Consider the following 16099-nt stretch of genomic DNA (forward strand, 5'->3'; position numbering starts at 1 on the left):
TTTTCAGCTTTTACCGGTAGAAATGTCAACAGGAGCACTCCCCAGACCTTGTGCTACTATTTTATATATTTTGGAGGGTCCAATTCTTTTGCTGATTTGCGAACGGGTAGGTTGGCGACGGAGAGAGATTCACCCGCGACCGCTCTCCATCACAGCATCACGTGACCCCCTTAGTTTTTACTTTTATTTTTTTACTGTTCAGGCCTCTCATAGACTTGTTACCGTAAAGTCTATGATATCTTGGAGTATAACCTTGGCACACCAATCACACCTGAAGTCTCTAATATTTTTCTGAAGTCTCTTTTATTTGAATAAATCACAGATAATTTACTCACAGTCAGATGTTCAGAAGTGCTGCCCCAGGGCACAGAGACTCCGTAATTCTGAGGGCTGTTTCAGTGGTTGGAGGTGAGAAGTAGTTGAGCAGATAGAAGTATCTCAGAGCTGTGTGACTGGAATGTGCGATATCTCATTAGGGAGGAGATAATTTCAAGGTAAATGTCACGATTGTGGTCGTGACCCCTCTCAGACTCACCTTATTTCCGGAGGTCAGCTTCTGAGCTGGCTTCTGTCTGTTCTTTCTTCCTGAGTTAGTTCTGTCTCTGTGTGCTGGCTGCTTCCAGCATGGCTCTGATTACTCTACTATACTGCACCTGTGTGGGTTAAGCCTCTCTGTGCTTCAGTATGCTTTCTGCCTGTGTCTTGGTTTGTGTTCCTCATGTCTTCTGGTGGCCAGAACCGGAGGCTGCCATAGACTTTCCAGACTTTCTTTTTGGTCCGGTCCAGATATTCCAGCCCTCCAGACTTGGTTTGAAGTTTGGCAGCTAGCCTCACCTGTAGCTGCCTCATGATTCCTGCAGCTGAGTTCAGCTGCTGATGGGTTTATTACCACCTGTAAACCTTGTGAGTTTGCCTTTGCATCGTCTAAGGTCCCTGGTTTGGTGGTGCTTTGTTGCACTTCTGCCAAGTCTGGTTTTTGTATAGTTCCTTGTCTGATTCTAGTTAGTCTCTTTAACATTGCTTTTGACTCGTAACCACTCGCCTCCACCTACCCTCCTCTCCTCCTTCCTGTACACATTAATTGATTTGATTTGCTTACTTTATTTTTGTCAATTAGATTGTAAGCTTTTTGAGCAGGGACTGTCTTCTATGTTTGTGCAGCGCTGCGTACGCCTTGTAGCGCTATAGAAATGTTAAAGAGTAGTAGTAGTTTAGCTTAGGTTTGCTTGTTTCCTAGTCTTGTTTCTTGTTTGTATTTCTGTGTCTAGTTCTTGGTTGTCTGTGTCTCTTGCTAGTGGCTGCCTGGCAGCTTTCAGTCCTGTCTCTTGTCTGTCAGTATTTGCGTGGCAGCTTTCAGTTCCTGTCCTTTAGCTTGTCCATTTCCTGCTTTGTGTAGTATTGTCTGTCTGTGAGTCCTAGCCCAGTTTCCTGCCTTGCTGCCTATGTATATTCCTTTCCCCTCTGACCCTCAGTCCCTGTTCAGCCTAGTTGGTATCCAGTGCCTGCCCTGTCCGGTAAGTCCTGCCGGCCGCCTGCACCCAGGGGCTCAACTCCTGGGGAAAGGCGGTCAAGCGCAGGTGAAGTCTGGCTGGTTCTGTCAGAGTTCTGCCTTGTCTCTGGTGTGGGGTGGTTTTGCCTGCCACTGCTGCTCCACGGCAGTGGCCCAAGGGCTCTCGAACCTAGTTTCTGCCTTGAAAGCCTGACAGTAAAAAACCAAGTTCATTGCAGGGAGTTTCAGCAGGACAGTGCTGTCTGAAGCAAGATGATGAATTCCTCATGTCTGTAGCAAGATGGTGAGTGCCTCATGGCTGAAGGGACAAAGAGGTCAAGAAGCCTCACACAGGCTCAAGGAGGAGCAGGTAAAGACCAACGGGGACAGAGCCTGTCATCGGGTAGCAAGGGGTGGTCCTAGAGGACGGCTCTCGATTGGAGGGAAAGGTCATACCTGGCTGACCTCTCAGTGGAAACTGCAGCATGAAAGTCCTTAGAAATGAGAATAACAGTAAAAGCATTACACACATTCTAGAATCACATTATACACTAGTGCAAGGCTGTCAGAGGACAGAACAGTTATTCAGTGTGTCTTTGAAAATAGAGGCCAAATTAAATTCCTGTACAACCCCCCCCCCTTCCCCATGGCTTATGTTTATTATTTTACATTGTCCTAAAAAGACTTATAGGCCCCCCAAAAATTGTTGACCCATCCTTTTGCATTTCCCCTTTTATGTTCCAGACAGCTATTAGGGAGTTTATTTATTTATTTGTTACATTTGTATCCCACATTTTCCCACCTAATTGCAGACTCAATGTGGCTTACATAGTACCGTAATGGCGTTCGCCATCTCCGGTAAAGAACAAATACAAAGAGATGTTGTGGTCGAATAAGGTTCATGTGTTATAGACACATTGGGGGAATCGTAGAAAGGAAGAGTTATGCAATGTCCATTACAAGCTTTGGTTTCGTTGTGTAGCAGGGTTTAGGCACTTACAGGGCCCCAAACATAAGAACATAAGAGTAGCCATCAGGGGCGTATCTGAACTGCGGCGGTAGGGGGGGCCAGGGCCAGAGTGAAGGGGCACATTATAGCCCCCGCCGCCGTTGCCGATCCCCCTCCCCCCAGCCACTGCCATTGCCAACCCTCCCCCTCCGTTGCTCGCCTACCTTCGCTGGCGGGGGACCCCAACCCCCGCCAGCTGAGGTCCGCGTCCTCCTGCCCCTGCTGGCTGCCTTTAAAGAATTCCGTCAGCTGGCGGGGGACCCCCAACCCCCGCCAGCCAAGCCGAGGTCCTTTCATTTTTCCACTGAAGCTGGCGCCGACGAAAGTTTCTTTTGAGTCTGACGTCGCTGCACGTTGTACGTGCAGGACGTCAGACTCAGAAACAGAATGAAGCTGTTATTATGCATATATTTAACCAGTAAACGGTGCCCAAGATTAGGTAAGTGTTAATAAAAAGTCTGAAATGCCTTTCATACAAGGTAGGAGGAAAAGACCCCAGTGGCTCAACTATCGAGATCAAAGATTATCATCTTTTTCAAAATCAGTTGTGTATTATTTCAATTTATGGGCTATAACAGAGTGACTTATCTGGCTCATTGGTCCCACTCAACAGAATATACAACACATTGATTTTGAGAAACACATGATAATTTTTGATCTCGTTAGTTGAGACTTTTTATTAACACTTGCATAGTTTTGATAGCAATTGATTTCTTATTCAAGTGATAAGCTTGATTTTGAATTAGCCCAAAATTAGGCACCATTAAAATCCACACTAAGCTAGTATTCTGTAAAGACAGTACCGTGCGGAACTATCTTTATAAAATAGGTTGATGAGCATGAGCACCTACCAAACGTTGGTGTAAATGCTCACGTCTAACTACTGGGAGGTGAGTAAATGCAAATATACTAAATCCTGGGAATGCCACTGACCTGCCCATGCCCATCCCCTGACCATTCCCCCTTGGGATTGCATATAAGAGGTTATAGAATATGGGCATAAAGCAGACCCGTGTGTAATTTCTGATTAGCACTTGTTAGTTCCAGTAATTGATAATGCCTATTTAGCCAATTAGTTTATCCACAGATCTATGATCTGTACCCAGAATTGCGTTCCCAACTTTGGGTAACCTGTAAGTAATCTGGGGGGACTGTTTCTGCATAAGATCTACTCTTCATGCCCAGTGCAGTTGAAGACTCTTCTGGATCAACATCTTCAGCATGACATCACCTAACTGTGGAGTCCTTTTACCAGGCTGCAGGAAAAAGGGCCCTTCGGTAACTGTTTTTCCCGCTTGCTAGGGCTCTTTTTACTGCAGTGGGTAGAAAGACCCAAAAACAAAATGGCCATACAGTAAGAAAATTCTTACCACGTGGCCATGCAGCAGGGAGCCCTTACCGCCACCCATTGAGGTGGTGGTAAGGGCTCCTGGGGTAACCGGGCAGCGCGCGGCGATGCCCGATTACTGCCGGGTTACTTCCATACTTACCATTTCTGGGTTTTTATTTTCCCTAGAAATGGCATGCTCAACTCAGAACTACAGTTGCCTGCCACGTTGGGCCATCGGTAGTCCCAGAATAGCGAGCGGTAAGCCCACATTGGGCTTACTGCCGCTCTGTAAAGGGCCCCTGTTTGACTAGTGAACTGCCGTCCTCAGAATAGTTAAGTAATTTGGTTTTAGGGCAGAAGTGGGCCCAAAAGATGCAGTTATTATAATAAAAAGAAATAGTGCAAGGAAGTGGAATTCTTACCAAAGGAAATAGGCTTTGCCGTAAAGCTGTCTGTTTTTTTGTTTTTGCATGTTTCAATGACAGAGAGCACTAGGTGACCATTCACAACTTGTAATGGTGGGGGTGCCACATAAAAGCTGCGATATTTGGGGAAGTATTTCAAGTTTAATATGATTTGATATAGCACCTCTAAGTATAACTTCCAAAGCGGTTTAAAAATAACAAATGTATAAAATGGGGAAAAGGAACTACTATGCTCATAGCACAGGAAAGAAGAAACATGGAAAAAAAATAAAAAAGTTGCAGAACCGAGCTGAGAACCACAGTCCCGTGGAGCATGGCCACAGGATGGAGCAAGCGACCAAAGTTCACCATAGACCTCTTTAAATAAGTGAGTCTTTGATCCAATCTTAAATTTTGCAAAGGAAGCTTCCAGGAAAAATGAGGGGGTAAGGGCATTCCAAAGGGAAGGACCATGTACACCGAAAATATGGTTCCGGATGGAACGGAGTGAATCTGGCGAAGAGACAACACCACCAGCACGCCAAGTTGAGATGAGTGGAGAGCTCACGTTGTAGAATATATGACAAAAAAGCAAGACAAATGAGGAGGATTACAGGCATGATAAATTTTGTGAATCAGAGAAAGGATCTTAAAGATGATTCTATAACGGATAGGTAACCAATGTTCGATACACAGGAGAGGGATGACATCAAATTTATTGGAGCCGGTGACTAGGCACACTGCCATATTCTGTAATAATTTCAGTCTATGGATATCTTTCGTCCATGCCCCAGAAAGAAAAGAAATGCAATAGTCCAGGCTTTTGAAATGACTAGAGAACGGACCAAAATACACAGTGAAGTGTAAGTTTTTTGTGGTACCTTGTCCTTGGTGATGTATGATAAGCAGCTAATATGCAGCTCTTCCTGTACTACTTTGGTCTTGCTTAATAAACCAAATGTAAAAGATACAATTTGGTTGCAAAACTGTTTTGCTATTAAGTGGCCATTAAGAAATCTTTTCCTAAATACCTCCCACTTCTTCTTCCTCTGTATTTTACCATTAGACAAATGGACGGATTCTTCCCTTGGAGAAAATCAACCTGCGAAATAATTCTTTCCCCACTTCAGAAGACCTGAACTGGACAAGGGAGGTGACCCGGGATGCAGCCCTCTGCACTGTACGTAACTGCTGGGATAGTGGGAGGCTCTGTGGTGTGTGATTTGGGATAGAGTGATCATTCATCCTGTTTTCTGCTTTGTTTCCCCAGATCCCCTTGAATTTTTGGGCCCTGTTTTATCCAAAGCGCTGTGCAAACCAGGCCCAAGAACTTGTAAACATGTTGGAAAAAATTGCAGGTCCAATTGGGATGAGGGTGAACCAGCCAGCCTGGGTGGAACTGAAGGATGATCGTACAGAGACCTATGCGAGGAGCATCAAATCAACACTAAGCTCAGAGGTATAATGTAACCCAGCTTATCTGTGCACAAAATAACGTACTTGGCAAACTGTTTTCCATATACACTGCATAACTGGTATATTTGTTCTAGCTTTTATATGTCATCCTAAATTAGAGAACTGCTCTGCAAAACACAGATTCTTGAAATTTCATGTATGCTTGTTTGTTACTAAAGCAAGAAGGTTCTGATAATGGATCCAGCCTGTATACAAGGGCTGATAATAGTGCAGAATCCCAATGTCTGGTACTGCCTGGACACCTCATGCTCTTTCCCTGGGAAGAGCTCTCATCAGTCTCTACAGGACAGGCTCCTTTCTTGTTAGTCACCAAAGTCTCAGGAATAGGTCAGAAATTTATCCCGGTGACCAGTAATGGAACATTTAGTCAGGGGAATTACCTGGAGCTTCTATAGTGAATGACAATAATGTTGGGGCATGAGCCTCTCCATTAGGAGGGTACACATTGCCAAGGTCAGTTGGCACTGAGTGCACTAGAATCCTGTAGACCAAGTGGTCAATTTTCAGACAAGGGACCAACAGAAGGGCCATGCAGAACCTTACTTTGATCCTCCAAGAACGTACAGAAAGAATTTTTCAGACAAGGAGCTGGCTTTGGCCTAGGTGAGTGACAAGGTGACACCAAGAATCAACATTATCAGAGAAATGAATTTCCTTTGCAGTAGGCAAAAAAATATGTTCATGTCATTGAGCAAAGGATGCAATAGGGGTTTCCATATCATCAAGCTGATCAATCCATAGACTGGTGGGTTGTGTCCATCTACCAGCAGGTGGAGATAGAGAGCAAACTTTTGCCTCCCTATATGTGGTCATGTGCTGCCGGAAACTCCTCAGTATGTTCTCTATCTCAGCAGGTGGTGGTCACACACAGCAGCAGCTCTGGCTAGGCCTCCAAGCCTAATTTTTAGGTTTTGTTGAGTGCCTGGGGTTGAGGGCTCTTCTTGAGCAAGTGCAAACCTGGTGGTGCCAGGTCCCTCCTTTTCTCCCCCCTCCCGCTGGCTCCGTTAAAAAAAAAAAAAAAATTTTAAACGTCCTTAAAGGCGTTTATTTCGACGTTTATTTAAACGTTCATTGCAGCTACTCACTGGCACACCAGTTCGTTACAGCTCGGAGCGGACAGCAGGTAATTTTTACCTTTTTATAGCGGGCAGGGGGTTCCCCGATTCTTCTCCTCATGGCTTATGGCGTCGGAGGGCGAGGGCGCAAAGGGTCGCTCCCCGGATCGCTTGAGCGCTTCTAGAGGGGATGCGGGGGTCTTACAGCCTGATTCGCCCTTGTTGGGTGACAGTTTCGTGACCGATGAATGTCCCGGTCCTTCCTCCGGCGTGGCGGTTTTTCCCGCCATAAACGCCCATCCCCCGCTCCTCGCCTCCGCCATCTTGGCCGGCCACGCGGCTCGGACGGCTTCTTCGTGGGCCGCCCTTGAGGTTGGAGACATTAATGCCATGAACGCCCTTAATTTGGGCGACGGCACAAAAGCGGCTAAAGTTAAGCGCCGTTCTTCCCGCGCGGCTCCTTCGCGGAGTGTCGCGCCGGACGCCATTTTGAATGCGCAGCATGTCTCTCCTCCGCTCTTGCGAGCGCCGGTTGAGGGTGCGTCTAGGGCTGTTGCCCAGGCTGCGGAAGTGCACAGTCTGGGGGGTTTCTCCCCCGAGTTTATTTTGCTGCTGCATCAGGCTTTTCTCATGCAAAACGCTGCCCCTGCTCCCTCGTCTGGTAAAGAGGTTGAGGTTCCCAGAGGTAAACGCCCTCGGGTTGATTCCCAGGCCTTGGAGGACTTTGTCTCCTCCGATGTAGATGAGGGCAGCGTGTCTGAGGTCTCCCAACGGTCCTTTGCGGATTCCTTGGAGGAGACGGATCCCCGCTCGGATGGAGCGGATGACCCCTCTGCAGCGCGGCTTTTTAGCCCAGAGGATTTGCCCAACCTGTTGTTACAGGCCATGGACACTTTGAAGATTTCCTCTCCGGAGGACGTCTCTCCCTCAGCCCCTGTTGGCTCTGCCATTATGCTGGGGACGAAGCGCCCGCCTAGAACCTTCCACGTGCATGATGCCATGCACACCTTAATTTCGGCTCAATGGGATGTCCCGGAAGCGAGCCTTAAAGTGGCTAGGGCTATGTCCCGCCTCTATCCTTTGGCTGTGAGTGAACGTGAGGCCTATCTGTGGCCTACCGTGGATTCTTTAATCACTGCGGTGACTAAGAAAACGGCGTTGCCGGTGGAAGGTGGCACAGCCCTAAAGGACGCCCAAGACAGAAGATTGGAGGCGGCCTTAAGGTCGTCCTTTGAGGCGGCTGCTTTAAATTTGCAGGCCTCAGTTTGCGGCTCCTATGTGGCCAGGGCGTGCCTGACTATGGTGCAGCGGGCTTCCCCCTCGGATCATTCCTTGAGGGTTGATTGGCCGGCCCTGGAATCGGGCTTAGCCTATTTGGCAGACTTGCTGTATGATGTCTTGAGGGCCTCAGCTAAAGGCATGGCTCAGACAATCTCTGCGCGGCGGTGGCTTTGGCTGAAACATTGGTCTGCTGACCACGCCTCTAAATCCCGCCTGGCTAGATTGCCTTTTAAAGGCAAGCTGCTCTTTGGGGTTGAGCTGGACAAAATCGTGACCCATCTTGGCACGTCTAAGGGCAAGAAATTACCAGAGGTCAGGGTTCGGGCTAGTACTCGTCCCGGTACCTCCAGAGGACAGTTGCAGGAAGCCCGTCGGTACCACCCGGGCAAATCGGGTTCCTCTGCCCCCTCTTCCTTCAAGAGGAATTTCTCCCCCAAGCAGCATTCCTTTCGCAGAGACCGCCGTCCCGGAGGTGCTTCCTCCGGTCCTCCCCCAGGGTCTCGTACCCAATGACGGGGTCTTGGTCCACGCCCCAGTGCAGATTGGAGGACGGCTGTCCTCGTTTCTGGGCGAGTGGACCAAAATAACTTCAGACGCTTGGGTGCTGGAAGTCATCAGAGACGGCTACAAGCTAGAGTTCTGCCGACCCTTAAAAGACGGGTTTGTACTCTCTCCCTGCAAGTCTCCGGTCAAAGCTGTGGCAGTGCAGCAGACCTTGGTCAATCTGATCCGCCTGGGCGCGGTCGTTCCGGTGCCAGAAAGTCAGCTTGGCAAGGGACGTTACTCCATTTACTTTGTGGTACCAAAGAAAGGAGGTTCTGTCCGGCCTATCCTCGACCTCAAAGGGGTCAATCGGGCCTTGAAAGTGCGGCACTTTCGCATGGAGACTCTCCGCTCTGTTATAGCGGCAGTGAAGGCAGGAGAGTTCTTGGCTTCCTTGGACATCAGGGAAGCGTACCTGCATATTCCCATCTGGCCTCCTCATCAACGCTTTCTGCGTTTTGCAGTCCTGGGACGACACTTCCAGTTCAGAGCCCTCCCATTCGGGTTGGCTACTGCTCCGCGGACCTTTTCCAAAGTAATGGTGGTCATCGCGGCCTTCCTCCGAAAGGAAGGGGTACAAGTCCATCCTTATCTGGACGACTGGTTGATCCGAGCCCCCTCTTATGCAGAGTGCGGCAAAGCTGTGGACCGGGTAGTTGCTCTTTTGAGCTCCCTGGGATGGATCATCAACTGGGAGAAGAGCCAGCGGCGCCCGACTCAGTCCCTGGAGTACCTGGGAGTTCGATTCGACACCCAAGTGGGCAGAGTGTTCCTGCCAGGCAATCGGATTGTCAAACTTCAGGCTCAGGTGGACCAGTTCCTGGGAGCCTCTCCTCTTCGGGCTTGGGACTATGTGCAGCTGTTGGGCTCTATGACGGCCACGATGGAAGTAGTGCCCTGGGCCAGGGCTCATATGAGACCACTTCAACACTCCTTGCTGCAGCGCTGGACTCCGATGTTGGAGGATTATGCTGTGCGACTTCCCTTGGACCCAGCAGTGCGCAAGGCGCTGAGCTGGTGGATGCAGACAGACAAATTGGCTGCGGGAATGCCTCTGGTGACCCCAGAGTGGATTGTCGTCACGACGGACGCCTCTTTGTCGGGCTGGGGAGCCCACTGCTTGGGAAGGACGGCGCAGGGGCTCTGGTCTCCTGCAGAGGCAAAGTGGTCTATCAACCTCCTGGAACTCAGAGCCATTCGGTTGGCGCTTTTGGAGTTCATCCCGGTACTGGTGTGGAAGCCTGTACGGGTCCTGTCGGACAATGCCACGGCTGTGGCCTATGTCAACCGCCAGGGAGGTACCAAGAGCGCCCCTCTAGCCAAGGAGGCTATGTATCTTTCCCAGTGGGCGGAAGCGAACCTGGAGCAGCTTTCAGCGGCCCACATTGCCGGAGTCATGTATGTCAAGGCGGACTTTCTCAGTCGCCATACCTTGGAGCCCGGAGAGTGGCAGCTATCTGCTCAGGCGTTCTTGGACATCACGAAGCGCTGGGGCCAGCCGAGCCTAGATCTGATGGCGTCATCGGCCAATTGCCAAGTGCCGCGCTTCTTCAGCAGAGGACGGGACCCTCGATCCCTGGGAGTAGATGCTCTTCTCCAACAGTGGCCGACACGAGCTCCTCTATGTGTTCCCGCCCTGGCCCATGTTGGGCAGGGTGCTAGACCGGGTGGCAAAGCACCCCGGCAGGGTAATCCTGGGGGGTCCGGATTGGCCCAGGCGTCCCTGGTATGCGGACTTGATCAGGCTCTCAGTGGACGATCCTCTGCGTCTGCCAGTGGAGCAGGGCCTGTTGCATCAGGGTCCCGTGGTGATGGAGGATCCCTCCCCCTTTGGTCTTACGGCCTGGCTATTGAGCGGCAGCGTCTGAGGAAGAAGGGCTTCTCAGACAAGGTCATCGCCACTATGTTGAGAGCGAGGAAGCGCTCTACTTCTACTGCTTACGCCAGGGTTTGGCGTATCTTTGCAGCGTGGTGTGAAGCAGGCTCATTTTCTCCCTTCACTGCTCCAATTTCTTCAGTGTTGGCGTTCCTGCAAGAGGGTCTGGAGAAAGGCCTGTCGCTCAGTTCCCTTAAAGTCCAGGTAGCGGCTCTGGCTTGCTTCAGGGGCCGCCTGAAGGGTGCTTCCCTGGCTTTTCAGCCAGATGTGGTGCGCTTTCTCAGGGGAGTTAATCACCTGCGCCCTCCTCTGCACTCAGTGGTGCCTGCGTGGAATCTCAATCTGGTGCTAAGAGCATTGCAGAAGCCGCCTTTTGAACCCTTGTCGAGGGCATCTCTGAAAGACCTGACGTTGAAGGCAGTCTTTTTGGTGGCTATCTCTTCAGCCAGAAGAGTTTCCGAGCTCCAGGCGCTCTCATGTCGAGAGCCTTTTCTGCAGTTCACTGAGGCAGGAGTGACTATTCGCACAGTGCCTTCCTTCCTGCCCAAGATTGTTTCTCGCTTCCATGTGAATCAGCAGCTCTGTCTCCCTTCCTTTCGTAGGGAGGACTACCCAGAGGAGTACTCTGCTCTTAAATATCTGGATGTGAGACGGGTCATCATCAGATACTTGGAAGTGACCAATGATTTCCGGAAATCGGATCATCTGTTTGTCCTGTTTGCAGGTCCTCGTAAGGGTCTGCAGGCTGCTAAGCCTACAGTGGCAAGATGGGTCAAGGAAGCCATTGCGGCGGCTTATGTGGCCGCGGGCAAGGTGCCGCCTATCCAGCTGAAGGCTCACTCCACGAGAGCTCAGGCGGCCTCGATGGCGGAGGCCGGATCCGTCTCCTTGGAAGAGATATGCAAGGCGGCAACTTGGGCTTCGGCTCATACATTCTCCAAGCATTACCGTTTGGCTGTGGCTGCACGGGCGGAGGCCCGGTTTGGAGCTTCAGTGTTGAGGTCAGGGATTTCTATGTCCCGCCCTGGGTGAGTACTGCTTCGGTACATCCCACCAGTCTATGGATTGATCAGCTTGATGATATGGAAGGTAAAATTATGTATAATCATACCTGATAATTTTCTTTCCATTAATCATAGCTGATCAATCCATAGCCCCTCCCAGATATCTGTACTGTTTTTATTCTGGTTGCATTTCAGGTTCAAGTTTAGTCTTCAGTTACTTCAGAAAGACTTCGTGTTCAAGTTCTTCCTTCACTTGGATTCTTCAAGAGTTGAGACGAGTTTGTGTTACAGTGAGCTGCTGCATTCCTCTCCCCTCCGTTTTACGAGGCTGGATTGAGACATAAGTTCTGCCGGCGCTCCCTCCCGCTTCGTGCGGTTGTAGGGCAGCTTTGTACCCCTCCCGCTTCGGCGGTGTTAGGGTCAGTCAGCTCCTCCCGCGGTTGCGGTTGCAGGATAAGCCAGATCCCCCCGCATCGGCGGGTGTGGTGTCCCTCCCCCACTCCGCGGGGATGAGCTGGACGGATTCCCCTCCCCCACTTGTGTGGGGATGAGCTGGGTTAATTCCCCTCCCCCGTTTCGGCGGTGGTGAGCTGGGCAGAGTGTCCCTTCGTGGGTGTAATTCTCTAAGTGCTGAGTCCTGCGGATGGAGCTTTGATATCGACATACTGAGGAGTTTCCGGCAGCACATGACCACATATAGGGAGGCAAAAGTTTGCTCTCTATCTCCACCTGCTGGTAGATGGACACAACCCACCAGTCTATGGATTGATCAGCTATGATTAATGGAAAGAAAATTATCAGGTATGATTATACATAATTTTACCTTCAAAAACCAGGCAAATAAATGTTGCACCTTAGATCTGGAAGACGGGAAGTTGATCTTTTCTGTTTCTTCAGAAAGAGGGGATGTATCCCAGTTGGATCTAAGAATAGCTTGGATAGACAGTGATGTGACAAGATTCTTCACTCAGTGGACAGAAAAAAGTTCATTCAAGCAGGAGAGTCAACACATTCATGGCCATGCCTTTTTTCTATAACCATTAATAGACAGAGTTATTCAGAAAGTATCCAGTCTTTCAGAGGTGGTTGTCCTTGTAAAACCCTCCAGCCCCAGGTGTGTATGGTTGGTGGTTTTGAAGGGAGTCAGGACACAGGATCCATTGGATGCTTCATGGTCCAAGGACGACCTAGCACTAAGACAGGTGGACATAAGGACTAATGTTGCAGCTCCACTTATTCTTATAGCCTGGTCCTTGAAAAGGCACACTTGAGTATGGAGATTTACTCAGCAAAGATAATAGCTTTGCTGTTACAGGTTAAGTAGAGATCCAAGAAGAGGTGGTGAATAATTGATACTAAGTGTTACAGGGGGAATGGTACAGCTGATCAGGGCATCATTTTGATATGATATGATACTTGTAGTCCACCAACTCCCAGACTTAGGTTCAAAGTGAATAACAAACGAGTAAAAAAATGTTGAATTATGTAATTAAGAATATGATTTCCAGAACAAGTAATTTTGCTAAATTTAACTGGGCTTCTGGAAGAATCTGGAGGAACATAAGAGTAGCCATACTGAGTCAGACCAACGGTCCATCTAGCCCAGTATCCTGTTTCCAACAGAGGCCAATCCAGGTCACAGGTACATGACAGAAACCCAAATAGTAGGGAATGCTCTCCACAGAGTGGATGAACACAAAATCCCACGGGGTAAAGATACAAAAAGACAAAGTGGGAAGTGGACCAATGACTTCAGGACGCTGAGACTATGATGGTATATAAAGGAGTAAACTTTATTGTAGACTCGACACAGTACTGTGTTTCGGCCACAAACCTGCCTCAGGAGTCTAAAGAATTATTTAAACAAAAATTTAAAATTAGAAATCGTGACATAAATACACAAAAATATAATTCTAAAATTTGTGAGGACAAATATGCAATTATTAAACATAAATAATAATATATGAAAGAAATGCATCAAAAAACATTAAATAAATTGAATCATAAAATCTCCAAACACATGAAATAAAACAAATAAAACAAAAATTCCCCCAAAAAACACATGATTCATGTACAGTTGTATATAGAGGAACTTTCATGAAATTTTAGTATAGAGTAAATATATCTGATAGTATAAATTCAAATAATTCATTATTTCTAAATGTGATGTGTAATGATATCAAGCATATGTAAAACAGTCGTAAAGAATATATTATTGAGAATATATGTGTAATAAAAATGTTATTTATAATAGAAAGAATCATAAATAAAACAAACAAAATAATGTATATGAACTTATATTTAAATCTAAAGTTATGTTCAAATTAAAATTTGTGTTTGAAAAATTATATTTGAATTTGAAAAATTATATTTGAAAAGGACCTTTCATATAGTCTAGTGGAGACCAAGGAAATGTGAATTTATAAATTACATCAAATAACCGTAAAAATATATATATATTCCTTACCCTATTATTGGAATAAAAATTAAAATCAAAAATAGGAAGAGCACTGGACATAATTTAATAATCTGTCAAAAAATATTGATAAAAAGGAAATAAAAATAAAAGACGAGTGTGAACCATTAGTGTATAAATCATGTGATTTTATGGAAAATTCCATATTTTGGCAAGTTTCTGATTCTGGTAGTAAAGGGGGTACTAAACGTTCTTTCAGATTCTTATCCCTGGAATATGCAACTACTAGTTTCTTCTCCCTAAAGCACTCAAGGCCATTCAAGATATACAAAAAATGATCAGACAGCATTGGCATGTCTTTAGCAAGATGTGAATATCTGAGGGTGCATGCAATATCTGGTATCTCTCGGTGGTCTGCAGGTTTTAATAACGAAGATCTATCTTTTGACAATTCTTTTTTGTATCCATCTTGAATACATCTAGTCGGATAGCCTCTGTTGAGGAATCTTTTACTCAACATTTCTGATTGTATATTGAAGTCTTCAAAGTCTGTGCAAATTCTGCGTAACCTTAGAAACTGGCTTAACGGTCAGTTACTTTTGAGAGATGGATTGTGATGACTTGAATAGTGTAAGAAAACATTTCTGTTGGTAGGTTTCCGGTAAACTGAAGTTTTGAAAAAATATGGTCCTTTTGTGATATTTAAATCTAAAAAGTGTACAGAATCTTCACTAAATTCCATCTTGAATTTCAAGTTTGGATCTCTGGAATTAAGCCAAGTGTGGAAAGATACTAAAGATTCAGTATCTCCTTGCCAAAGGATAAAGATGCCATCTATATATCGTCTATAGATCCTAATTTGATCTGAAAAAATACTAGATTCCAAATGTTGGTGTTCAAAATTGTCAACATATAAATAGTATCAGCATTCCATGCTACCAGTCCCAGTCGCTGCACCCTACGCCTGGAATAAACTTCCTGAGCCCCTATGTCTTGCCCCATCCTTGGCCACCTTTAAATCTAGACTGAAAGCCCACCTCTTTAACATTGCTTTTGACTCGTAACCACTTGTAACCACTCGCCTCCACCTACCCTCCTCTCCTCCTTCCTGTACACATTAATTGATTTGATTACTTTATTTTTTGTCTATTAGATTGTAAGCTCTTTGAGCAGAGGGACTGTCTTCTATGTTTGTGCAGCGCTGCGTATGCCTTGTAGCGCTATAGAAATGCTAAATAGTAGTAGTAGTAGCAGGGCAAGCAGCGGCTTCCCCATGTCTGTCTCAATAGCAGACTATGGACTTTTCCTCCAGGAAGTTGTCCAAACCATTTTAAAACCCAGATGGGCTAACTGCCGTTACTACATCTTTTGGCCAAGAATTCCAGAGCTTAACTATTTGTTCATTGAAAAACCTCTGTAATCTGGAAGTGTGCAGCATAGTCAGCAACAGGGATTGACTTTAAGTGAAACTCCTTTCCATTCGTCCGAATATATTGTACTTTCTGAATGGGGTAGAACATCCTCATTCCCCCTTGAGCTTGAGCCTTGCAGTCTTAATTAGTCCTTGAGACTTGGGCCTTCAATCACCCACTCGGAGAAGTGATAAATATTAACCCTGAAGATGGTTAATGGCTTGTTCCCTTCTCTGTGATGATTAGAAGCTACAGGTCTGTTTTCTAGGGACCCTTTCTGAACAGAGACTGTTTCATTATGGGTGATACTATCCTTTTGTGTGGAGGCAGGGTCTCTGTCCCACTTGCATTAGACAATATTCGTATTTGGCTTGAGAAAGAATATCCTTAAGATTGGTGTGGATTTTAACTAGGAGTCCCACACAGGCATCCTTTGTATCTGGAATCACTTTATTCAAGATGATTATAGTAGGCCTGTGGAGAAATCCAAATCTTCTCTGTAGCTCAAGATCAGTTCTCTGCTTCACCCTGGGTAAGTGTCTTAAATACCTTTCACTTTGTTACTGGTCACTGCATTTCATTATTATACATTATGGGACCTTTTAACTAAGCTTTGGTAAAAGGGGCCCAATGCTAGTGCCAGCGGCCGTTTTTGCCTCGTACTGAGGCCCTTTTTATTGTAGCAGGTAAAAAGGTTGAAAAAAAGAAATGGCCATGCGGTAAGATTGCACTTAATACATGACCATGAGAGGGGGCGCACTTACCACCACCCACTGAGGTGGCTTTAAGGGCTTCCGCGCTAAC

At 46.9% G+C, this 16099-nt stretch overlaps 1 protein-coding gene across 3 annotated transcripts in view; it reads left to right on the forward strand.

Moving 5' to 3' along the window:
- PIWIL2 (piwi like RNA-mediated gene silencing 2) overlaps positions 1-16099 on the forward strand; it is a 349150-nt gene that overhangs the window by 186932 nt on the left and 146119 nt on the right. For all 3 annotated transcript variants that reach the window (XM_030202016.1, XM_030202014.1, XM_030202015.1), the window contains exons 16-17: positions 5299-5412; positions 5503-5691. In XM_030202016.1, the coding sequence (XP_030057876.1) occupies positions 5299-5412; positions 5503-5691 (303 nt within the window). The remainder of the gene's footprint in view (positions 1-5298; positions 5413-5502; positions 5692-16099) is intronic.

The sequence above is a fragment of the Microcaecilia unicolor genome, chromosome 4 (assembly GCF_901765095.1).
Source record: "Microcaecilia unicolor chromosome 4, aMicUni1.1, whole genome shotgun sequence".
Classification (NCBI taxonomy): Eukaryota; Metazoa; Chordata; class Amphibia; order Gymnophiona; family Siphonopidae; genus Microcaecilia; species Microcaecilia unicolor.